Here is a 26,452-nt window from a genome sequence, read left to right on the forward strand (position 1 = left end):
CACAGGAATCATATCAATCACTGGTAAAACCACATCTAGACAGGAGTGTACCTATCAATTCAATTACCTTCCTTCAACCCAAAGTAAAGCAGATAAATAGTAGAAGACCTAGAGTTCAAATTTTTTAGTCAAACAAAAGATAGAGAAAATACCGGGTGTCTATAAACATGTAAGAGGCAGGAGGGTAAAGCCAAGAGTGAATAGAGAACAAAAGCTATTTACAGTAAATAGGGGGTTTGCACCACAATAAAAAGGAACAGGTTGGCTATGAAGGAATTTTCATTGGGAGTTAACCGGATTTTACCCTTGGTCGAGTGATGCAAGGCCTGGAAAAACATTCTCAAGGAACTCAAGAGAAAGGCAAACAAAAATTGGTTTCTACGTGGAGTTTGGTATGTTTGTGTGGAGACCATATACTGCCTCAGCATGCAAGCAGAACACATTCATGAATCAGAAGGTCTCTAAAGAAACCAGCTGATCAATTTATTCAGACATACCTGTGAGCTGACAGAGGTGGGCTGTCACTAACTACATGTTAAGGGCAGTACTGATGTGCAAGCTCACATATAACAACAGATGACAGACTTTAGGGAACACATGTAGATGGTTAAAGGGGAGAATAGGAGTTTTTTATTTCCATTTTTTTCTTTTTAGTTTTTGGCAATAAGATGGGCTGATGTTTTACCACAAAAAAAGTCTCTCTCTAAGTGTAGCAGGTTATGATGGCTCTGTTTATAGTACCTTTGTTTCCAGTAGTTCCTGGCACTTCATGCATTTTTCATAGCTGTTTCTTGTTAATATATGCTGTATTCCTTGGAGTGCCAACAAAAAGGGCACTCAGTTGTTACCAGCCTTCTGTGACTATTTTACCAACAAAACAAGTAGCAAGAACAGCAGCTTCTGACAGTCCTACACGACTGCAACTTATTCATGGTGAAAGAAACAGATGTAAATACAACTTTCAGCCTAGTCAGTGAGCCACTGATAACCACAAAGGTTTGCAAAATCAGATTTCCTTACTTGTGCACACGAAAACACAAGCAGTTCTGTGCATACCCTTTAACATATCTTAACACCTTCTCTCCATGAGCAAAACCAGATGTAATACACAAGCAAATGCTGATCTGCCTACATGTTTATTGTTTTGCATATAAATTTTCAGAAGCAAGAATCAAAAACATTGATAGAGGGGTTCAGGAGGCACCCTGACCCTGCAGACAGTTTATTATGAGGCAGTCTTTGCAAGCAAATCTGAGGATGCATTACACCATTTACATAAATCTTTCCCTATCAAAGCTTTGTTCCTACTTCCTGCCAAATCAATAAATGGTCTCTGCTCCACCCAGCGACTCCTCTCGTGCACTCACTTTCATGTGCTCTCTCTCAGCTTCACTATAAATTTACCTTTCTCCTCCACATACATCTGGCCCCAGACTATACACTTCTCATGTCATCACAGAAGGGCAAGTGTCTTCCCTCCTTGCACAGGCTGCAGCCTTCTACACCAGGAAAAAAGCAACAGGCAGCAAGTCTCCTGTCAGTCACCCAGGACCAACTCAGATTGCATCAGAGACATGATTCAGTGCTTTCTAAAAATTAAGGTGTTTCTTTTTTCGCTGCTGAGCTATGTTTGGCTTAGATGTAAATTCAGTTTGAGGTTCTGCATATACCAAATCAAAGCAACATGGTTACAAAAAGCCGTTCTAGTCAGCCCACGCTAGTATTCAGAATTCTTAGATGAGTACAGCTACAAAGAAAAAAATGATTAAAAAAAACCCCACAACAATTTCTAGCAAAGAGTCAGCTTCCCAGTGGAGACAAGGCTAAGGAGTCCCACGAGTATTGCAGCCATAGCTGCAATAGTTTATCTCATTTCAGTATTTCACAGTTGTCCAGATAAACATGTTCCATTTTTCAAAAACAGACTCAGATCAAATAAGTGTTTAAAAATTCTGCAGATCTTCTCCTTTCCTGAGATCACTGAAACAAATCTATCTTCAAGATTTGCCTTTAAAATGGTCATATTTAAATAATAATTTTTAAAAAATAGAAATAAGGAGGCAAAGTTAAGTTGCTATTTTGAAATATTATTGAAGAACTTTATAATACAACATACAAACTAAGTGAAACAGAAGACCCCAGAAACAAGCAAGTCTTCTCCCTCTGAACAAACAAAAAGTAAATGTCGATAGATCAATTTCCAAATTTTAAAAAATTCTTTAAGAAATTAACTTTCAGGAATGTACAGCATTTTATTAAGTATAAATTAATATGGTAATATAACATGAAACATGTAACAGACACACTTGTGTGAGTCCTTTAGCTTCGTGTATGACAACACTGTGTAATATTTTTACATGTCCTGAAAGAAGAAACTTAATGACCTAATTGCTGCACTCATGCAAGGTCACAGCTCAGTGACATATAACATGACTAAAATAATATTCCCAAGAAAAATCAAATTTCCTGAAAAATACCAGAATGCAGTTAATTTACAAAAAGTTTCTCTATGCAATAATGACATTGTTTTTCCTTTAGAAGTTGTTAGAAAGCATAAGAAAGAGCATATTTCTCTTAAAGTAAAAAATAAAGTAATTCAGAAACATAAGACAAAACTGAGCAGATTCTTCCTGGGTAAATTAATCACCCAACACCATTACTGGCTGACTGGCCATGGTTTTAATGAATCAGAGAGCCGCTGACTCATAAAATGAGAATGTATTTTACACTGGCTGAGTGCCTAATTCAGAGCTCACTGCATCCTTGGGGTCACAGTGAAACAGAGTTAAAATGGAAGGACAGGACAGCACCACTGCCCTAAGAGGCAAAACATGATAACTCAACAGTGGCCGTGCACAAGCGGTGCCAGAGGAAGCGGGAGGAGGTGGAGCCAGGATCCCTTTGCTGAGAATGTGGCGGGGGTTGTCGTGCCCCCAACAGCAGCACAGTGCCAGGCCTGGCAGGAGAGCAGCTTCTCTGTGCCACACACCAGCGTCCCCAAGGGCCCCAGGGCTGCAGAGCCAGGGAAGCTCTGTGTGCCAGGACAGCAAACTCCCACCTCTGCTGGGCTGATACTCATGCACATCATCTCCAGAAGTGCTCAGCCCCAGGCACAAAGTCCCTGTATCAGCTGAAGGGCACCATTCTTGCTGCAGACAGCCCCACAGCCACACCCACATACAGGAGTGGGTCCATGTCGCAGGGACCGTGTGCAGCCCAGCATGGGAAGCACAAGGTGTCTGAGTCCGGCACTTGCTCTACTTCGCCTTTTAAAGTCGGCCCTCCCAGAGCAACTCACACCACTAGCTTGGTCAAATTTCGAGAAGCCAGTCCTAGACTGTCCAGCCACTTCTTCACTCTCTACTATTCACGATGGAAACAATCCCATGCCAAGGGAAGGGTGAGGAGGAAGGATAGCAGCAGGAATGCAGATAAGTGACAAGTGAGCATATCAGAGACCTCTGTGAACCACAGAGCCCAAAGAAGGAGCAAGGACAGGGAATAACTTCTCAGGGGAAACAAAAAATGCTCTAGCACAATAATTTGCTTGGGTGGGGATTTTGTTCTTCTTTTTTTAATGCAAACCAGAATCAGTTGATTCCCAAAGTAGGCAAGTCTGTACCTTGGCCAAGTTAAGTTGCAACAGGTAATATTTACCACAGATCCTTCCACCATTTCACTCATCTCTGGGAAAAGCACATTAAACCACACCAGAGGCAGATATTCATAAAACTAGATCACTATCTCCACAGTAACACCCTTCACCCCTTGAAAGCAAAACCAAGCCCAAAATATCAAATTCCATTCTGGAATGCATATTCTTCACCACTCCCTCTTTTCAGCACTACCTCAAATTTGTCACTTTTGAGGTCTCTTCTCATGTGCCCAGTCACCTTCCCAAAGGTGCTCTGAAAAACTGACAAAATAATCTTTGTGTCCTCCGAATTTCCATTTCTGTTTTCACTGCCTGTTAGATGTAATCTTTAATTCTCTATTTCTGTATCCCTTAATTCAGTCTTTTTACGGAAGTCCTGTCACCCCCTTCCCTGTAATTTCTAGAACTCACACATTCTTGCTGGCCACCAGAGCTAGCTTATTTTCTACTGAGTTCTTTGCTGTTTTTATTATCACTCTGCCAGCTGGCCTAGTTGGCTATCTTCTTCAGCTTCCTATCCTGCTTCCAAACATCATTAATCTCTTTGAACTCCTCAACTCATTTCCCTGTTTCTCAAATGAGACAGTGATTTCTTTGCCCTTTTCTACGGATACCCTCTACCCCATCTCCTGCTGTACTAACATTTTCCTTATTCTCTGTACTCTCACCCCTCATACACCATTTGCCTGCTCTCCTGGTCTTTGCTCAACTACCCTTATCTACCTGCCTTCAAATACTTTGTAAACTGGGGCTTAAAATAACCCAAAACACCAAATCCCCCTACAATCACATTATTATATAATTATCTTCCTCATTAATTGTTCTCTCCTGTGACGCTTAGCAGGCCAATAAATTACATTCCATTTGTATTTCTTCAATTATAATTCAGTTTGTTTCCAATAAAGGTGACTGTTCTTCTGGAGACACACCAACAAATCTCTACAAACCATGACTTGCTTTCCAGAAAAACGACAAGCTCAGAAGCAGACCAGCTCCCACTTGAGGACACATGGTTTCTAAAAAAGAAAGTGTATTGAGTTTGCATAGCCTGGTTTTGGTAGCAGGGACACTACAGGGACACTTCTTGTGAGAAGCTACGAGAAGCTTCCACCATGTACCACAGAGCCAGTCCCTGGTGGCTTCAAAGACAGACATGCTGCTGGACAAGGCCGAGCCAATTACATATAGTGGGAATATCTCTATGATAACAGATTTAAGAAGAAATAAAGAAAGAAAAAATAATGTTGTCATGCTACTGTAATTGTGGCCCAAGAAGAGTGGAGTAAGAACATGTGAGAACAACTCTGCAGGTACCAAGGCCAGCAAAGAAGGAGGGAGAGGAGCTGCTCCAGACCCTAGAGCTGGTTCCCCTGCAGCACGGGGTGATGATCACAGTGAAGCAGCTCTGCTCCTGCAGCCCACTGATATCCTCAGGGACACAGAGATCCACCAGGGTGCAGACATCCACCCACAGCCCATGGAGGAGCCTGCACCCATGGATGGATGCCTGGGAAGAGGCTGTGACCCTGTGGCAGAACTGTGGAGAGAGGGGCCCTGCTCCCAGGTTGGAGCAGCCTGTCCTGCAACTCATGGAAGAGTGATCCACACCCCAGCAGCTTGAGGGGGGACTGGTGCCCATGGGAGGGCTCATATTGCAGCAGTTCACAGAGAGCTCTTGCTCATGAGATAGAGCCAGGCCGGAGAAGTTCATGGAGAACTGTCTTGCCTGGGAGTAACCCCATGGGGAATGACTCCTCTCCCTGAGCAGCAGAAGAAACCATGGGTGATAAAGTGACCATAACCCCTATTCCTGCACCATTGGTGGCAGGATGTAGAAGAAAGCAGGGGTGGGGGGAAGGTGTTTTAAGGATTTATTTTAAGGGTTCTGTTCGTCCTGTTCTGATTTTGTTAGTAATAAATTAATTTCATATCCCTAAGTTGAGTCTGTTTTGCCCCGATGGTATTTGATGAGTGATCTCTCCCAGTCTTTATCCTAACCCATGAACTCTTCTTTAAATTTTCTCTCCTCTGTCCAGCTGTGGAGGGGAAGGAGAGAGGCTTTTTGTGGCTGCCTAGCATCCTGACAGCATCAGCCCACTACCATCTATTTTGCTGGAAAACACGTATTTTACTGTGTGCTAGGGAAATCTCTTTATCTCTGTCATGGGTTGGCACTGGCCAGATGTTAATGCACCCATGAATATGTGTTTTTTCTCTAACAACTCCTGTGGGATGTGATCAGGAACAGAGCAGAGCAGGCTTAAATCTTGAAAACAAAAAAACCCACCAAAACTTTATTAATTACATAAGAACAGGGACAGAAATACACTTAAACACACACAGAGACAGAAATAAAAACTTCTTAGAACATTTCTTCTCCCAGTTTCTACCTCCCCACCCATCACTTTTCACAGACCAACCTTTGGGTTTTAGATCAAACAATCACCACTCAAAAAAAAACTAATCTTCAATTCAGCAAGGGAGAGAGGAGTCTCTCTGGCACCACAGACTGTTCCCCAGAACACACAGGTCTACTCCTTATGTGTTCCCATGTCACCCGTGGCACCGCCCAGAGAAGTCTGCCAGGGTGACTCTCTCTTTTTCCTATGTCCAGCGCTCTCACCGCTGTCTCATAGGCCAAAGCTACATACAGGGCTTTTTAAGGATGCTGCATGCCGAGCTCTCCCCTTTTTACCCAGGGGCCGGGGTTCCAGGAGCAGGTCTGCCCTGAGGGCAGAGGGCGCCACCTCACCCTCCCCCTCTCTTCTCTGCTCGCTCCACTCTTCAAGTGCCAGTCACTGTAGCAAAAGCAAGGGCAGCTGCATCCACCCAAAAATGCAGTTTATGTTCAAAAGAGACTTAAGTTCAGTCCATGGCTGACATTATGCAAGAGAAGTCCAGCTCAGAAGGCTACTCCTCTCATTCTTCAATCGGGTTCCTTCCAATCATGCTTTATCATCTCAGTCTCAGGCCGCTTCCCTCTCTCCGAAACCACCAGTCATGAGAATCAATGTCTAAGAAAAGTTTCTTTCTGCTACACAAGGGTTAACAGTTTTTTTCTCGGCAGGGCTGCAGGCTCAGGCACTCCCAGGCTCCACAACTCCCACGTGGCTCGGCACCTTCTCCCGGAGTTTGGGGGGGGGGGGTGAGCACACACAGAAGGCACTTCCACAGTTTTCCACCCCTCCATCCTGGACGGGGCAGCTCAGTTCCAGTCCTGTCTCCTCTCTTCTCCCCCCTCCGGGGCTCCGGCTTACCTGAGCCGACCACGTGTTTCCCCTCCCCCACCCAGCCTCGTGGCTGGGCAGGGGAAGGAGGCCTGACACGTCTCTCTGCTGAAACCGGGATCTGAAAAGAGGCCGAACCCCCTAGACTCCTGCTTTTAACTCTTTGTGTCCTCAGAGGCGTGTCCAAACCTCCGAGTGACCAATCTAGGTGCCAGCAGAAAAGCTGATTACTGATTGGACTGCCCACATCCCCCTGGAAAAAAAATTCACCTCCCTTGCAACCACAACAATCTCTTAATAGAAAAGTTGAAATTTACCCACCAGCTACCTTATATATGCCTTTCAAATGCCTCCTCTGTGTGCTCACATACGCTCCTAGTTATATAAAAAAGAAATCCTTTCCCACCACTGTCTGAATTTTTAGTATTCTGCTGTCTCAGTCTTGTTCCAGGGAGAGGATTTTCATACTTTTTCACCTGGAAGGATAATGCAGGGTAAAACTCCTTCACCTACCAATTCTAGTACTGGAGGAATCATTAATTTATACCTCTGCTACACATTTATAGCATTTGCCACAAAAGGAAATCAGATCACGCACAGATCTACACTCTCACGTTTTTGTCAGCCAATTATCTTCACTATACATTAAGGAATTCAGTAATGCCATAAAGACAACATAACCAGCAAGATAATCCATTACTACTGCACAGAAGATAAAACTGGACTTCCCTCTGCAAAATCTTGTGCTTTATAAGAGAACCATCATTCTAGCCAATAAACTGGCAGTATAACTGGCACTATTTAAACCAACAACCAAAGATACCAAAAACCTTTCTGAAATCTTTTAACAGACAAAGTCATTCACAAGTTGCTAACAGAGAGATCTTCGGAAAGAAACACACATTAAGCCACACGCATGTTTTTAGCAAAGTCAGGGCAGATATTACACCTGATGACACTGAACATTGGCAACTGTGGTTATTTTCTGCTACACTGTCTTTGACCCACAACCCATCAGATGTTTTCAGCAGTGCTGGTCGTGTTCTGAACCATGCCAACCATTTGCACAGCTTTCTGGATTTGATCATGGTAAACTTATCTCACTCATTGAACATTTTTGTTATCTTTACAATTCTTAATAGCTTGTTTCATCTCAGAGCTCTTTCACAGGATCTTTGGATTTTCTAGCACATCCTTTCACAGAGACCCTTTGAATGTGAAATGCTTCCATTTCTACTCCCTAGGAAGTCAGCAAAAACTTTCATCACAGTGTTCAGTCTTATCCATGTGTCTTACACATGTACCTAATGAAATCAAATTGTTATCACTGTACCATGGTTCATATTCACACCTAATTCATATAGTTAATTTTTTTTAGATTATTTTTATTTATGTCATAACCCCAATTTCAGATTTGTCAGTGCACTGAAAGTAACTGCTTTCAAGTTAACAGAACCCTTCATATATCTAAGAACTGTATTTGGGGCTAAGTCTGTCTTTTTCCCCTGCCTGTTAAATACTGGCAAAGGATTCTGATTTCTCTTACAGGATCATCATTGAAATTATTAGGATATAATTGTTTAATATTACCTCTTTCAGCAATTCTGACTCAAAGACACCATCATATTGCATCTTGGCTATAATTATTTTTGAATTATAAGATATTTCAAGTAGCACTACCCATTCTATATTTGACTAAAATTATTTCCAAAATAAGAAGACAGATGATTACTGTGGGATGCTGACCACTCAAAACTCCCAAGAAATCAATGCAAGATACAAAGATTCAAACACTACAAGGTCATTTGTGTCAGAAACAGTGAGGCCAGCAGGACCAGGGTAGCAACTGTCCCCCTGTACTTGGCACTGGTGAGGTCGCACCTCGAATCCTGTGTTCAGTTTTGGGCCCCTCACTACAAGCAGGACATTGAGGTGCTGGAGTGTGTCCAGAGAAGGGTAGTGGGGCTGGTGAAGGGTCTGGAGCACAGGTCTCACAAGCTGCAGCTGAGGGAGCTGGGGTTGTTCAACCTGGAGCAAAGGACTCTGAGGAGACCTCACCACTCTCTACACCTACCTCAAAGGACACTGAGGCAAAATGGGCATCAGTCCCTTTTCCCAGGTAACAAGTGACAGGACAAGAGGAAATGGTCTCAAGTCACACAAGGGGAGGTTCAGCTTGGATATTGGGAACAATTTCTTCAATGAAAAGGTTGTCCAGTGGTAAAGTCACCATCCCTGGGGGTATTTTAAAGACATGTAGATGTGATGCTCAGGGACGTGGTTTAGTAGGGGCAGTGCCAGGCCCACAGCTGGATTTATAAAGCTCTATTCCAACCTAAATTATTCTATTCTACTCTATATTGCCTCTACCTTATTAGTTATGACCTCTTAGAAGCAATCTAAATATATAATGAGCCTTATTTTACCATAACATAAAACTGACAGGGAGCCAGGATGAACTGCCATAAAATACACAATTTTTGCATAGTTTCATTTTGCAAGAAAAGTGCAAAGGATAATATTAAATGATGGAGGCAATTTGTTTGTGGGTTTTTTCCTCAGAACACTCAACACTCATGAGGGATGTGAATCTGGTTTTCAGACAGCAGCAATTAAAAAAAAAAAAAAAAAAAGGAAGCAAAAAAGCACTATCAGCAAAGGCTACTTTGACAGACTAAGGAATCTTTTTTCCATGTTCATGAGAAGAGCCAATTATGTTACTGCTTGTGGCAGGAGCCTTCGAAAGGCAATGTTTTCTGCCAGTATTTTGATAAAAACCAGCATGAAACAAGTAACTTTAATGTGCAAACAACACCGAAAGTATCTTCACCTACTGTTTTGATTAACCACTTCATGAAAGATATTTTCCTTCTCTTGTGGCCAAACCTTCTTAATGTCTGCTTCTTCACTGTTTGTGCGTGCCCACAACATCATTAATTTATTGACATCCTTTGCGGTCGTACACTAACCAGACGCCTTCTGCTGACTTTGAGGCTGAATGTCAGATTATTTCTTATTTTAAGTGTGAGGAACAACCTAATTAGATACAAACATACCTAAGTCATGAAGAGAATGACAAGCTGATTAATAGTTATCTGAAGTTACAACAACAGTTTTTTCTAATCTGGTGTTACATCTTCCTCTGATTTACTCAACTTTGTGAAGATGGTGTGTCATATGGTATCTAATTCATGGAATTCAGACAATGGCCTTTCCAAATAACCTTCTGGCACTGGCAGCACTTGTTCTTGGATTGGGAATCATTCTGGTGTTTTAAAATATATGTGTGTGTGTGTGTATTTGCATCATGCACTAACAAATCAGCTGACCTGAAATGTGAGATTTTAAAATCAATTAAGCAACAAATCCTAGCTGTGAACATCAACATGTCAAAAAATACAACTATCAATTCTTGTAAAAATGTTACTGATACATTTATTGCCTGAGCCTATTTAGTATTCACTACCTCAAGGAAAAAGGAAAATAGTGTGTGTTTACCTAGACTTACCTTGCTACCTTTAATATTAATATGAATTTTAAAAATGCTATTCTGTAGCATGCTCATCCTGCCCAGCTTTGGAACATTTGATTCACTCCTTATGCACAGACATGGGATGCAAAGAGGAAACTTGCTGAGTCTGATGAGTACCTCCAAGCAAGCATGATTCAGTAAATTACAAGGAGTCTGACAATTCTGTGAGTGAGGCCCATCTGCTCTAGTTTGTTGTTTTTTTCATTTCTCACATACTAGGAGAGGTGCACCTACTCCTCATTAGAATATCAAAAATATGTGAACATTTTGGTTACACAATCTTTATGAAACTCTACAGCTAAAACTACCAGTATCTTTAAAACATTTTTAAAAATACACACTATTTTGATATTTCCCTGCAGATATAAATTTACTTTTTCAATGTCTTATATTTTAGAAAAGAAGATGATCTCACAATAAAACACCAGTTTGAGCAACAGATGACACAGTATGTATTTTATCTGCAGTACTGCATGGGGGATAGTGTTAATCTTTCAAAGAAAGGAAAGGACAACAGATATAGACAGAGAAAAACACAAATTTGAAATAAGTCTGTATGCAAAAGCTGCAGGAAGACTTGAGTGTATTTCCCACAACTACAACAGCATAAAGAGCCCTCAGAAAATTCATCTGGGAAGCTACAGGTACACCAATTATTGTTTTCCATGTTTTGGAATCATCTGGCACCCAAGGGCACCCCTGTGCAGAACAAGAGAAGAAAACAGTGGTTGCGTGTAACTCCTGGTATCAGCAACTTCCCTTTTATCAGATGCTACATGCCACAAGCAGTTCAACTTTTCATATGGTTGAGCTGTAAGCCTTCTCATGCTTCTTGTAAAATGGAAGAGGCTAGGGAAGGGAATTTCCAATATAAATTGGGCTGACCCTCTAAAAGCAGCACAGTTAACTGAACACTCCAGTCAAAGAAATAAATAATAAATCTTGCCGTTTTCAAGGAAAAAAAATGGAAACAATTTCTTCTGCTGGATTTATAGAACCCAGTACAACAGATTCTTTGAATGATCAGCACAAAGTGTTTCATATGGCCAAAACACAAGCCAGTTTTTCAAATACTTGTTTCAAAATTGCGACCCAACAGTAAAATAACTACTGCTAAAAGTAATTTGTCAGTTCTACATGAGATGGAGGTCATGTAGGAGAAAAGAATGCAATAAAGAAACATGCAGAGCTGATTTTTTCCTGTGGTTTTAAAACAAATTAGCTGTCAAAGATATGCCGAATAACAAGAAATACTGACTAATTAAAAATATTCAAGTATGTGAACATGATTGCTGGGAAAATAAGGCAAATAATTTACTGGCTGGTTAGCTCCTTAGAACAGCCAGCTTTGGACAGTTCTTGAAGTTGGGAATAAACTTTGTAGGTCCTGTATTAATTCATCATTCCATTCATTGCAAGTCAGTGACTGATGGCGGTGCCAATGTTACGGAATAACATTCATTAATAATCAGCACTTTCAGATGAGAAACCCAAGTTCAGCTTTTCTGAGCTTTTAGGTGCATTTCATATGCACCCAAACACAGCAAATCAAACAGGCTCTACAGATACAGGCTATAATTAATGTATTTATTTTAAAACCAAGAAAGGAAATCTGCACTCCCATGAGATTTGAGGTGCCAGTGAGTTTACACAAAGACTGAAGAAACAATCTTCCAAGGTGCCTCCCAGCCTGGGATGTTGTGAGGAGGGAAACAAAGACTGACCTGTCCCCCTCCTATCACCCCAGAAACCCGGGGCAGAAGTAGGCAGGGGTGTGGCCAACCTCAACTGCTTCAAAAGAACACATGAGAAACCCAAACTGAACAACTGTGGAATCATTCGCCCCACAGGAGAGTTATTCTTTCTCCTCAAAACACAGGCTCACTCCAGTGACTTGGCTAGCTCATTCTTTATGTCGTTGTCTTTTTTAAAAATAACTGCTATAGGCTCATTTCTGAGTATTTCAAGGACGACTAACACACATTAATTATGCAGGCAGGATACTCTGGTAATGAGACCTTCTTGTTCCTTCCAGTTTGCAATATTGTGTAGCACTGGAACAATCTTACTGATATTCCATTCCAAGAGCAACAGGAAATGACAAACTCCACAGGGGGAAGAAACAAATGGAACTCCCCCAAATACAGTAACAGCAAATACAGGCAGGAAATAACCTGATATTCTTCTTCTGCAATTCTAGCAACTCCAACTGCTTCATCCACTGGGGCACACTAATGTCCACTTGCGACCTTCTGCCATTTCCTTCCTATTGCCAGTATGGCTCACCCAGCAGTCAAGTTGTAGGAAACAAAATTTCCTAACTTCCTGTAATGCCTCTTTTCTCTGTTTTAATGTGGACTTCCCGAAATGAGGGGTGAACTTAAATTATTAGGTCAACCTTGATTTCTACAGTCCAAACAGCACACTGGGATTGTCTTGTGGCCCTCCATCTGTCTACATGCTATGATAAAAATGTAGGCATCAAGAGAGGCTTATTGAGGCTGCCAAAATTTGACAGTGGCTTATTTCACATAAAGTTATTGTATGCCTAAGCAATTTATGCCTAAAATCATTCTGGTACAATAAACTGCAAGGATTTTTTTTAAACACACATAAAATGAGTATGTTTACTTATACTTTCAGCAAATTAACAAGAAAATTATTTGTCAAAATCTTCGAGCGGCTGTGAAGCTTTACGTGCAGATAGCAATGAAAAGCTGTGAGAAACAGGCCATGTTTACACTAACAGCATCATGATGGAGTTCATTCCCTCAGTTTAATAAAAACAAATGGGTAACAAGTTAAACCCTACAAGGTCAGAGAACACCTGACAACCAAGTCTATATACAGGTTTATAAGAAGAAGCATAGTGAGAATCATAACCTTTAGAGACTGAAGTTGAAACATTTTCACAGAGAGTCACAGTGTCATACTGGCTTGCTGGGGGTGGTTGCCCAATTATACTCTAAAACGACTGAAGAAAGTCATAAACTTTACCAGATTATCTTTATCAGATGTTTTGTTTTTAAGAACATAGCAAAGACACTTTATTTAAAGCAAAATTTTTAAAAACTGGTTATTGATTTCCTTTCAATTTTGAGAAAATAAGCTATGGAAATGGTGGGTTTTGTTTACACAGCACTATACTGCAAATACACATGTCCCACATTTCACTAACAAACAAGAGATTTGGGTCATACTTCACAAACCTTTATTCTCCAAATTACATTAGCATTCAGAAAAGGCACAAATATTTCTCTGTGACTTTCTATACAGAAGTATACAATTATTGCCCTCAGAGAAAATGTTGATGGTGTCAGTGACTCATGCAAAACCAAGCAAAATAATTGCAATGCTATGCTTGCAACTGGAAGAGCCCTTCAAAATATATGCACCAGAAAGTCTGGTTGCTAACAAATTTTTGAAGGGTTAAAACATGAAATTTCTTTTAACTTCTTGTTTTGTAGAAATGTATTTAAGTATGTAACTGTGTCAAAAAAACACAGTGTTATTAAGGAATGTAATAGGGCAGGTTTTTTAAATTCTAAGCACAGAATGAAGAAGCAATGAATTGAAACATGTTTTTGAATATTGCTTTAAACAATATTGTCATAGACGACAACATGATCTAATATTTATTTGTGGCTGTAAAAGTTTTCTACATACATCAAGATTTGTGGAGACAAATTTCCCTCACTTTCCTTTGGCTTATAAATTAATCTATTTAGTCTCAGAAACTGTGATTCTGAAAGATGTTGTTCTGAAAGCCACAAATACAACTAGGGAAGAAAAGCACAACACAAACAGATGCGGCCTCTATGCAACCATTTTGCATGTTCCAGGCATTTCCCAAGATATGAGAATGTAACAAAATTAAATTCAGAGTAAGCGTCACTGTTCTTGTTTGCTACATTTCCTTGACAAGCAAATCAACATCATCAGAGATGCATAATGCTATAACCAACATCTCCTTTTACAGCTGGAGATTTATCAATTTGGATCAAGGCCTACTATCAAACTGCAAAACTGGGAGAGGTTACACTGCCTGGATAGTATGTTTCATTGACCATTCCTTTCCAAGCCTTTGCAACCTCAATCTGCACTTAAGAAAGGCTAAACTAAAGTTAACATATACATGAAACCTGGAATACATGACTGCCAGCAAAAGGAGTTTAGTGTTCCTCAAATCACCTAGGAGATAATTTCTTTAATAGCACGTCTTTTAACCAAAAAAAATTAACAAAAAATTAAAAACTAACATACTATTTCTTCAGTGGCATTAGCACAACTAGAAAAAAGACAGCACTTGTTCTTGTTTAGCATCTCTAACCACGTAGTGTTTGGGATACTTCAGCACAATAGGAGTCCAGAACACACCCCCTCAACTTCTGATCAAGGGACAGAAGAACTGGTCCCCTCTTGAATACCACTTGTACTTCACTTTTAACTTACAGTTCTGTCAAGCTATATTGACTAATTAGTGGCTTGGAAACAGTAGACAGAGTAACTAATGTCTGGAGTCCCAGGCTTTAGAATATTTTGCCCAAAAGTGAGAGTTTATTGTGTTACTCACAAACACACAATCACTTTAAATTTTACTTCCTTTACAAAACACCTTCCAAACTAAAGACTCACTGAATGAATTTGGGGATGAGCTACACTGTGCTGTCTATACAAGTTGTAAAGGCATCCTATCCTGAAACTCCTTTTTTTAATGGGGAAGGCAGATTTACATAACCCTCATCCCTTTCTCTTCAGAACTGGACAATCGATAGGAAACTCAGAGCTGTTAATTTCTACAGTCAATCTTAATGGTTGGTTTTATGCTTGCAAATGTTATTCTAAAGCGTTAGAGCAAATAGAACACTACACTGTTGTTGATTTAAGTGATTATACATACTTTCTCCCATCCAAAGAATTGTTTACTAAGGTAACAAATTCAAAATTAATTAAAAAGTACTCGTTTTTTTTTTACTCTTAGTGGAATTCACCCATGGAATTCATTGCCACAGGATATTATCAAAGCTAACACTGCAGCTCAGAATTAATGATATAAAAGGAATTAAAATACAGAATAGCAACCTTAATGTGACATTCAGGTTTTACAACTGCCTACTTAATACAGGAAATAGACAGGTAAGACCCTCAGGAATGGAGAAGTGCATTAATACAACCACATCCTGAACATAATGCATCAAAGGATATACCTCTAACAAACACACCAAAACAGCTGATTTATCTGACAAAATGACTCCCAGTATACCAGTTTCTCTCAGTAAAAGAACAAGAAGGTTCCCTCACTCATATTCCTGGCAGCAAAAACTGCACTTTCTCTGAAAACCTCTTACCTACACACTACCAGCTTCTGACCTGCTTAGTTTCAGAGACCTGTCAAGATGACAGAATGAAGATCTGTGATCAACACTAAAGTAATGCTACAGAAAACTTTTACCTTAGAAAACAATCTGGATTGGTTTAGTTACAAATATTGATAAGTCTGCTGCAGTACAGGAAAAAAAAATATACTATATCTTACTAGCAAATCACACTTAGGATATCTTTAGAAATGCCTGAAGATATTAGAAAGGCTAGTAAAATCTACTGACTACACAGACTTTTGCACTAATTAGAACTTGCTAACTTCATTCTTCACAATGGAAGTTAAACAGTCTGTTTTTCAGAATGCTACAGTCTAACATGTGGAAGTATTTACTGATCTTCAAGTGAAACATTACTTCAAAAAAAGACACCACAGCTTCACAATGGCTGTCATTTCAAAGTGAAAAGACGTAGAGAAGAAAACGTGGCGCATAAACACTGAGCAGTTTTATACATTTGTAGAAAAGATTTTACTGTTCTGAAGGAAGTCACAATTTAGTGTCCTTTTTAGATACAATCCTTTGGATGGTACTTCCTTCCAAGAATCCTTTTAGCAACACCAGCCACTCTGAAGTTGTTAGTTTTGCCAGCATTTGCAACTCTGCTACTCCAACAAATATACTAACATGTAATGATTTTAGTGTTTAAGTGGTTAAAACTGTTGAACTCTGTCCCCTTGCCTATTATGTATCAGTTGTTGTTTCCTGCAGTTTTGGACTTTGAGCAAATACCTGAAATGAAAAGCACCGTAGCTACACATGTACAGGTGCAATAAAAGTATCATTCTCTTTCCTGATATCCATCAGAAAAAGCCACCAAAAAATAAGTTATCACCAAATACACACAGGTCTATCATTTCACGTTTTGATTTGACTGCTCTGATGTAAAAATATATATATATATCAGTGTTGTACCTGCAATTTAGAAGACAGGGAATTTCATGCATGACATGATTTTCACGAGCTCCAGCACAACAAATAAGAGATTGAAATGCTTTCCAGTTGTGACAGTCACCAGCCAAACTGTTCACTTTCTTCAAATAACTCTCACCAGTCAGCTGTTTCCCAATGATTTCCATTCCCACGTTCAACACTATCTGCGGAACAAGTCACCCACCAGATAAGCCAAAAACCTTGCAAACTTATAGGTAAGAATTTATGGAGCGAAGTTTCATTCCTGGTTTTTTGTGGGACTCATCTTTAAGTGGTTTTCCAGCCTGAGCGCTAGGGAAGAAGCAGAGGCACTCAACCTGAGATGGTTGTTACACAAGGGAGAGGGACACTGTACTTGCTGCCTCCCCATTCTCCCAAAAACTCTTTCCACTGGATCTTAAGTGACCTAGGTGGAAGCCACAGAGATTGCAATGACACGTTGTGCATAAGGACGTCTAACCCAGTGCCTACAAGCCTGGAGAATGTTGCTCCTGCAAGGCTGTGTATATACTGCTCCCCCTTGAGACCCTTCACCTCCTCCCATTGAACAAGGCAAAACTTCCTCTAATCAAAGAAGCCAGGTAAAATAATTTAAATCATTTGAATGGGGAAGGAAAGCTTCCATTTTAGCTGGTTTAGGATCTCTTGTGTGAACTGACATCCAAGTTAACTTTTTTCCAGCACACTACCCACTAATGGTTCCTAGATTTTTGTTGCTGTGACTAATACTTTTATGAGTGTTCTGGGACAACAGCAGAGTTTTAGAATGTAATTGGAAGCCTATGTGAATTTTTATCATGCTGGTCCCTATCATTCCTTGGTACATCACAATAAATATTACCCAATGTCACAATTATGACAAAAAAATCCCACCAGTCTGGTCTTTACCTTCTTTTCAGTAACTGACCAATTTTAGAGCATAATGAGCACGACTTTGCCCATCTACACAAAGCTTATTTCAACTTTAAAAATACATCCAAGTTTTTTGATATGTATGTATGCATTGTCACATGCAATGGCACTCCACAAACTGCCCTCTAGTCTGCATCCCCTCAGTCCTGCATCACAACTTGCTATGTCATCATCATGACATCACCTGCAGAGACAGGCACAAAAAATAATTCAGTCACCTGAAAATGGCAAAAAAAATATTGCATTCTATGATCATTTCTTGAACAGCCACCTCCAGTGAAATCAATGAAAAGCACAAAACAAATAACCCAAGCACAGTGTGGTTCACTGCCTCCACAGGCTTGCCTTAGTATTACAGTTGTTCAATTTATTCTCTTTATAGGAAAACACATAGGGAGGTATCAGATTCTGAAATACACTTCAAACATGTAATTTAAGAAGCATTTTGGTACCTGGTAATGTAGTAATTCAGATATTTCCCCTTCAAAATTTTCATCAATATTTGATAACTTTGGGATAAAAGATCACCCAAGCATCCTGGAATCTACCTTTTCCTTTCAAGGCAGAACACAGACATCACTCCCACTGAGGCATTTCCAGCAGGTGAATATATGCATTTCTGAAAATAATGTAGTGATTTAAGAAATATTCTCTGTAAAATATTGTTCATATCCTGAAGTGATGCTAATTCTGACTCATACAGTATCATTCTCATGAGTACTGGTTGCTGAAAGGAGAAATAAAAGAAATAAAATGAAGAAAAAGAATTCCTGCTATTTACCAGGAGTTTAAGTATTCGACTGAAAGAAAGTCGTGAAAATTTCCAAATAATATCTGAACACTATCACCAAAAAAATTCTAAAGTATTTTCTTTTTACCTGCCATTGCTTACAAGACCCTGATAACCTGCACTCAACCCCTCAGAAAACCCCAAACTTTCTAGAAGCATCTACAATTCTTACTTTATCTGTGTCAAACTTCAAGAGTTCAGGAAGCAAGTGTAACTTCTGGAAAGCATTTGGCCCAGGCAATACCTCACTGAAGCCCATTTGCTGATATCATACAATCCAACAGCATCAGTCAAAACCCAGAGAAAGCCATCCTCTAGAAAAATCTCCTAAGCATTTTTTTCCCCCGGCACCCCTTTTGAAAACAGCCATATTTTGCTTAAGAGAAAACTAATGAATTGTGTGTGAATTAAAACAATTGGAAGCAGTATAATTAAAAACTGTTATCAAGTAAGCCAGCTTTGTGGTTCAAGTCTCTATAAACCAAAGAAAGCAATTACCAAAAGATTGATCTGATGCCTTACCTCAACATGGAAAAATCACTTCTTGCATTTTTCAAGTACATATGAGTAACAAAAAAAGACAGGTTCACACCAAGACTCAAGCTTTAAAAGACAAAATACAAAAAGCCCACCTTTTACCATCAGTGCCAAAAGCCCCCTCTCCTCTATTTTGTTGTTTCTTCAGCACTGTACTACTTCAGTACAGAAAAAAATATCCCACTGTAGTAATCACACTAAAAAAAAATCCAATAAAGTACCCAACTCTCTTGGTCTTATTACAGAACACACTACTTTATTTGCAATAAGTTTCCCATTACTCTAAGTTACTATTTAAACCCTAGGATCACATTGAACTGAATGAAAGATTTTTATCATGAAAGTAACATGATAGGATCCAACCTTGAAGTCATAAGCCTACAATTAGCATTTCAATCTCCAAAACCTTTCATTCTGTGCATGTTAAATTTCCTGTCTTCATCAGATGCTCAAATCACATCACTCTTGAGGTTTAAATGGAAACATGCAGGCTTACCTGCACAAGATTAGACTCTGCAGTGCTACAGATCTGATCCTAAAAATTCTTACAAGGAATTGTGTTTTCTCAGTTATGTGGTACTGATCAGTGCTTAGAAAGTATTTCATCCCAGCCAACTGACATTTTTTCATAAATGCAAGCTAGCATGAACATTTATTTTAAAAGAATGTAAACTTAAGGTATTAAGACTTAAAGCATTAACCATTTTAACAGTATTTAAAGAATCAATTTTCAGCTGAGCAGACCTGTTATTTTTAATGAGTTTGCCACAGCTGTCATTGCCCTCCACACACCTAGTCAGGGCTCTCCAAACCTCGTTACTTTCTAGTCTTAGAAACCAAAAAGAAAATTATATAAGAAACTGTAGTAATTAAGCATTTTAAAATCACACACAATGGATTCTGAACCAAAAGAAGCACTCTGTATTTCCACCCTTGTGGCAGTGCCAGAGACATTCACAGCTCAGACGGGCAGGAGACAGAAGAGCATCACTCTCGCAGTGGGTCCTTGTGGCAACTGTTCAGCTGCGGATGTAGTCTCACCGTAGAGTCATACAAAAACCATCACTCTAAAAAGCCTTTTTCAGGAAGCCCATTAAACACTTCCTTGATGCTTTGGAAAGGAAGAGAGCACTGGCTCAGGGGTGGCTCAGGGATAACTCAGGTGCAGATGCAAGGTAAGTGCAAGAGTAAAGCAGGTGAACTACGTTTCACCCTAGTGAGGGCTCTGCTAAGAGCTTGTAAAGGGGAAAAATAACACCTACAGACACAAACTAAGGCAAGAGAAAAGCTGTGTGTCCGTTTACCAATTCTTCTCTAAAATCCAACTGAACAAGATCACTAGGTCCAAACTCAAAAGTTCTGCAGTGGAGTTTCTTTATCATACTCAAGACACAAGTGCCTCTTTCAGGTTTTCTATTTTGATTAATCCTCAGATGAGTACGATTTACGAGCATAAGCAACTCATGACAACATCAGTTCTCATCTGTGGAGGTATTACTGCAATGCGAAAGTACTTCTGCGTTACTAAATAGCAGGAATATGGACAGCAAAATCATTTTATCTGAGCTCGTTTTGATACAGAACGAGTCTGGCAAGACCCAGATTGAGCACCTGACAGAACAATACCCCTCCTATTTTAATACCACAGCAAGATATTGTATTATTAGAGTAATACTAAAAAAAAAAAAAAAAAAAAAAAAATCACCTAAACACCACTTCTTTTGTAGAATCCTTTCTTCTTCCCATGTGTCTTTCCAGTAAATTCATCCTCATATTTTAATGATCTTTCATAAATTGAAAAAAAATATGGGGCCCAACTGATTCCAAACAAGGAGCTAGCTCCATGACTAATGAAAGGCCTGCCTGACACCCCCACCCCTTGGCTTTGAGGGCATCCCACCACCTGCCCCATGCCTTACCACCAAGCTCCTGCACACACAGCGTTCCTGCACACACAGCGCTCCTGCACACCGGCCACCAAGGCACAGCAGGGACAGCCCTAAAGCCGCTCATCTGCTGCCATGGATCAGTGGAACTGTGCCCTTCCCAGCACCAGCGGTAGCCACCCAAGTCTAGGGCTGGGCACCTGCGCGGAGGCCACGGGCTCTAGAAGGGGCACAAAGCGGGTGATGGTCTGAAAAGCTGCCTCCATCTCATCCCTCATACAACCGTGCTAACAGCACCCACCGCACGGCCCCAGGCAAAGCGACAGGAAAGTGCATTTTCACTCCCAGGCCGCGAAAGCAGCAGGGCTGCACGCCGCGGGGCACCAGGGATCGCCATGGGTCCCGCACGCCTCCAGCGGGGCTGAGGATGGGAGCCGCGTCCTCCTGCCCGGAGGAGAAGCCGGAGGCTGGGGAGGGCACCTGGAACCAGAGAGCGGGGCAGCTCCCTGGCAAGGCGGATGCTGAAATAGAGAGGCGCTGGCCGGGCCACCGTGGGGTTAGTCAAGGGCAAAGCCCCGGGAAGGATGCGTGTTTCGGGAGCCGCGGGGCAGCCCAGTTTTGGAAGGACAGAGAGGCTGCGTGGGGAGTGGGAGTCGCTCCCGGCAGCCGCGGCGCTCGGCGCCGGGAAGGGGCTGGCGGCGGGCCGGGACCGGCCCGGGAGCCCCGCGGCTGCGGTGCAAGGTACGGCCGGCACCGCTCCGCCGCCCGCGGAGGATGCGCGACGCGGGGCTGACCATCGACGGGTTTCTCTCTGCGCCGTGCCATTCCCAGCCCCATTCCCCAGCTCCCGCCCCGCAGCCCTCCATCGCCCCGGCGGCACCAGCCCCGGCCGAGCTGCCCTCCGCAACCGCGGCTTTCGTCCTGCGATCTAACGGGCAATCGGGACTTATTCAGAGTTTCTTTTCAAATTCTGCGAGGGCACGAATTAATATTAACATATTCACCCATGGCTGGACACCGCAGTTCTCCATCCAAAAATAATTAGTTTCTTGGATGGCCGCCTGCGATTTTATAAACTGAAATTTCTCTCTCTCAAAGTACGGAAAAATCTACCTCCTGAAAACCTCCGTAAATTTTAGAACTGCTCTTTCTGAAACACGCTCACTCTTCTCTTTACAAACGAAACCCTGACACGGCGGCTGAACCAGCCTGCCTGGAGGGCAAACCCTGAATCCTGCTCTCTCCCACGCCTAGCCGGAGGATGCGGGACTCCGCGGGGCTCGGGAACCAGCGGCAGCTGCCGGGAGCGAAAAGCCGCGGAGCCCCGCGGAGCCCCGCACGCCGGTGCCGCGGCGGCGAGCAGAGCCCCGCCACACGTGCGAACCCCGCACTCCCGGGCGGACACCAACGGCGAAAAAACTGAATAACAACAACAAACATATAAGAAATTAGGGGCGAGTTACGAAGTTAAAAGTTTCTTGGAGAAATAGAGGAACGGAGGAGATGCCACGAGGAAGGAGATCGGAGCATCCCCCAAGCCGCCGGCCCCGGCGGGGAGCGACGGAGGTCCCACGGCCCCGGGACGCGCACCCGCCCGGGGACCCACGGAGGAGAGAGGGACGTACCGGCAGTCAAGCACACGGGCAGGAGCAGCCGAAAGGTGAGCCCGCACACCACCTCGCTGGCCATGGCGGCGGGCGGGGGTCGCGGCCGGCCGGCCGGAGAGCCGTCCCTCTCTGCGCGCCACCGCCGCTCCTAGGGCCGCCCGTGAGCGGAGCCGCCGCGGCGGCGGAGCATCGCCCGTCACCTCCTCGCTCAGCCGCGCCGCCTCACGCCTCCCGCCGCATCCCGGCGGCAGCCCATGCAAGCAGCGCCGCGCCGCACCCCCGGCCCGGGGCACGCACACGCCCGCCCCCTCGGGGCTCCCCCCACCGCCCTCCCCCGCGCTCCCGGCAGCGTGGAGCGGCCGCCCCGACGGCGCGGGCCCAGCCGGCGGCACCCCCGGAGCGCCCCCGCCGCGCCGGGAATTGCCCCGCGCCCCGCCCGCGCCTCCTCCGCCCCCCTGCGCGCCCCTCCGCGGGAACAGTCCGGGCCCAGCGCCGGCTTCCCTCCTGCCCTGAAAACTTCCCCGGTTTTCCCGAACGCTGCTTTTCACGTTGGTTTTGGGGAAAGGTGTTAACAATTTATGGGGGTTTTTTTTGGGTTTTTGGTTTTGGGTGGGGTTTTTTTGTTACATTTTTGTTGTTGTTAATTTTTTTTTTTTTTTTTTTTTTTTTTTTAATTGGGGAGCGGTTTTCTCTAATCTGTTCACTTCCCGCTCCTCCTCCTCCACCCCGCTTCCCTCTCCCCTTTCAGCAGCACATTTAGGTCCACAAGAAAATTGTCGCCTGGAAAAAATATAGATCTCCGGTGGTTGGAATGTATTTGACTTTTCTGGAAAGCTTTTACCTTTTAAAAGTGCTGGTTAGAAATTGCTGTTGGTTTAAAGGGACCGCTTCAAGGCCCAGCTGGTGTGTCCCTCTGTGTGTGTACTGAATGAACCTCACAGGCGGGCTTCAAGTAGTGATGCTGTAAAACAGAAAGTTATTAACGTTGTTATCAATACAAGTAAAAATGAGTTTCATTTTTGGCAATGTGTTGCAATCCCTCATACTTAAATGAGGGAAGTTTAGATTGAACAGCTGCTTCCTGGGGGTAGTGCTTTAGGTAACTTCACTCCCCTGCAAGACCTGGGGTAAGAGAAAGCAGGAGCAGTGACCCTGTGGTCCTTGACATAATTTCTCACCCCTTCCTCCTGGTGAAGGACCTCATCTAGTCTTACTTCAAATGTAAAGAGTCCTAGATTTTACTCTTGAAGTTTTGTTTGAATGTTTGTTTTGTTTCGGTTTTTACTCTTATAATTACTTAAGCGTATTTTGCTTCCCTGTGCTTTCTAAAAGAAAGTGTTTTCATATCCTTGCAGAGAAAAAATATTGCAAACATGAACATGACTTACAGGAAAATATAAAGGGTCTTTTGAAGAAAAAACTAGAACTGTGCATTTGGGGGGGTTCAGATGACAAGTGTTGAGCCACGCAGACATCTGACTTTTGTTTTATGAATAATGGCAATTATTTGGATATTCAGATATTATGTAGCATGCTAACAGAAACTGATACAAGTATATTTGGGAATTAAAGAACTCTAGACTGCCATATATGAAAATGCTCAGGAAAGCTAAGAAAAATCAGTTACAGACAGTAATTGCATGTGCCTAATGAGTCTGATAAAAGGAACCCTATCACCAGAGCCTAAGCCTGCTCTGAGGAGGTACAGTCAGCTCACAGGCAGTGTGTGGAGTTAAAATGTAACCTCTACCTGCCTTACCAGAGATGGTAAGGGAAGCCCTGTCCCAGCAGGATGAATGTGACCCCTTGGTGTCAAGAGGGGTTGCTCTGGAGGTTGCTCCCTCCCTCCCCACATGCAGGCCCAGCGTGGCTCACCCACACATCTCGACCATGAACCAAGCCTGATATGTGATTCTCAATCTTCTGGCACAGGTTTCTGTGCACATCAATCTCTGTGACTACACCTCGTGATGGTGTCTGTAGGTGGCAGAACACTAGGATCAGCAAGTACCTTATCTGCTGAAGTGTCTGATCAGCCTGTGGTAAAGTCAATCCCAGCATTGTTTCAAGACCACAGGATCCATCTTAAAAATTTTAAGTTCCCAAGGAAGCTCTCCTGACCTTAGAGGCTACAAAGCAGCAACTAATAGAGGTCTCTGTGTGTAGGATACATGCACAGCCGAAATATTCTGTGCACTTTGGCAACATATTTTCAAATATTGATCAGGTTTGGGAGTTTTTGTTTTGTTGTTCGGGTTTTGAGTTTTTTAAATTCACTAAAGTAAGGACGAAGTATTTATCATCTTTATAGTACAGTTACCAAAGTCTTTACTTCAGAAAGCATTTGTTTTGTTCTAGTGTTTGGGAAATAATTAGCCAGTTTTCAATACTTACCATTCACACTGTATGAAAACACGAGTTTAAATAAACGTATTGTGTGGCTCCTTACATTTTACCAGACTGCTCATCTACTGCAAAATCTATGCGGCCGCAGTGCCACCTTTTGGCTAAAATGTCGTTCGTGTAAGTAACAACACCTCTTTAGCACAACTGCTGGGAGTTAACTGCATACACAGAATTTTGAGAGAACAACGAAACATCCATAGTCCAACCACACTCCTCTGGAGTGGTAAAAAGTATAAAGAAATACATGAAGCCTTACCAAAAATTGTGTATGCCTTCTGTAGCTCAGCTGTTGACAGAAACAGTAAATGCATTAACTTGAAAATTGGAGAGGCACTTTAGTCAGCATGAAAGCAATAAAGCACAGGACTGACTAAAATATAGAAAGGGAAACTGAATTAATGGGGAAAGTGTCTGTTGGATTAAGTGTACCTAATAGAGAACAATGATTAGAAATAGGCCAGGAGCTTATTTAGCTAATGCCAGTTTTTTCAAGTGACATAAAAGCAGTTAGAATAGAAAGCAAGAGGTTTGCTTCTTCCCTAAGGGCATACAACTTACTGAAATCACACTGTGAGCCACTGTTTTCCTCTTTCCCCTGCAAACCACAGGAAGTTGCCAGGCTGTGTGAGTCCTTTAGCATCCAGTAAGTGTGCTAGCAGTGGGTGTAGCTATCTCATCACCTATCAGCATTTCTTTCCCTTACTTTCAGCTACCAGGATCTCAGCCCCAAGTTGTGTAATACTCACCTTTGGTGAAAACATTTTAGCACTGGGTAGGTGGATGAAACCATAACAAAGAGTGGGAAGAAGATCTTACTTTTATAAAATAACAAACCTCAGCCATGTAAAGATTTGCTCTACCTCATCTTGTCACCATTTCTGTAGTGATAACTTGGGGTGTTTTTTTGAAAAATGTTGTTCCCACTCCATCCAGTAGTCAAAATCAGTGGCAATACATAGAATCAGAGGCCAAGAGAGCTACTGGGAGGAAAAAAAGTCTAGACTGTATTGTGTCACCAATTCCAGTAGGTAGAATAAAATAGTTTAGACTTGGTGGTTGAAGTTGACTGTACTGAGCTGACTGCCCAAAAGAGTGCTGTTCAGAAAACCAGCTTCTAATTGCCTGAGCTTTCTTGTTTGTTTGGCTGTTTGAGTCATGAACTCCTGCCTTTGTTTTAACAGTCAGAGACTTTGAATAATATAACAAGGGCTTGACTATGGATACATGTATATGTGTATATATTATGTGATCACACAATCTCTACAGTTGGTGAGCTCCATAATTGAGTACTAAACTAGCTGAAGAAATAAAATTCCTCTACATGAAGAGGCAGCAAGGCATTAAGTTCCACTGAGAGGCAGAAGAAGTTACTGAAGCCTTTTCAGGGCAGTCACTGCTGTACAGTGCTGGTTTATATTTGTTATTCTTACAATATGAGAGTCCTGCTTTGGGGACCTGTGGGGAAGGAAATGGCTTTAACATTTGGAGTGATGATTAACTAGCGTGTTATGTCTCTTGATCCATGCTCCCTAAGAATACATGAAAACATCCTGCTCCTCGTACCTATTCTCCTCCTGCTCAGTTCTGTC

At 42.2% G+C, this 26,452-nt stretch overlaps 1 protein-coding gene across 1 annotated transcript in view; it reads right to left on the reverse strand.

Annotated features, from left to right (window-relative positions):
- Positions 1 to 22,772, reverse strand: part of PIEZO2 (piezo type mechanosensitive ion channel component 2) — a 287,153-nt gene extending 264,381 nt beyond the window's left edge. Inside the window, exon 1 of the mRNA XM_063396709.1 lies at positions 22,476 to 22,772. Coding sequence (XP_063252779.1) covers positions 22,476 to 22,539 — 64 coding nt within the window. The 5' untranslated portion in view covers positions 22,540 to 22,772. The remainder of the gene's footprint in view (positions 1 to 22,475) is intronic.
- Between the last annotated feature and the right edge of the window lie 3,680 nt (positions 22,773 to 26,452).

The sequence above is a fragment of the Prinia subflava genome, chromosome 1 (genome assembly GCF_021018805.1).
Source record: "Prinia subflava isolate CZ2003 ecotype Zambia chromosome 1, Cam_Psub_1.2, whole genome shotgun sequence".
Lineage (NCBI taxonomy): Eukaryota > Metazoa > Chordata > Aves > Passeriformes > Cisticolidae > Prinia > Prinia subflava.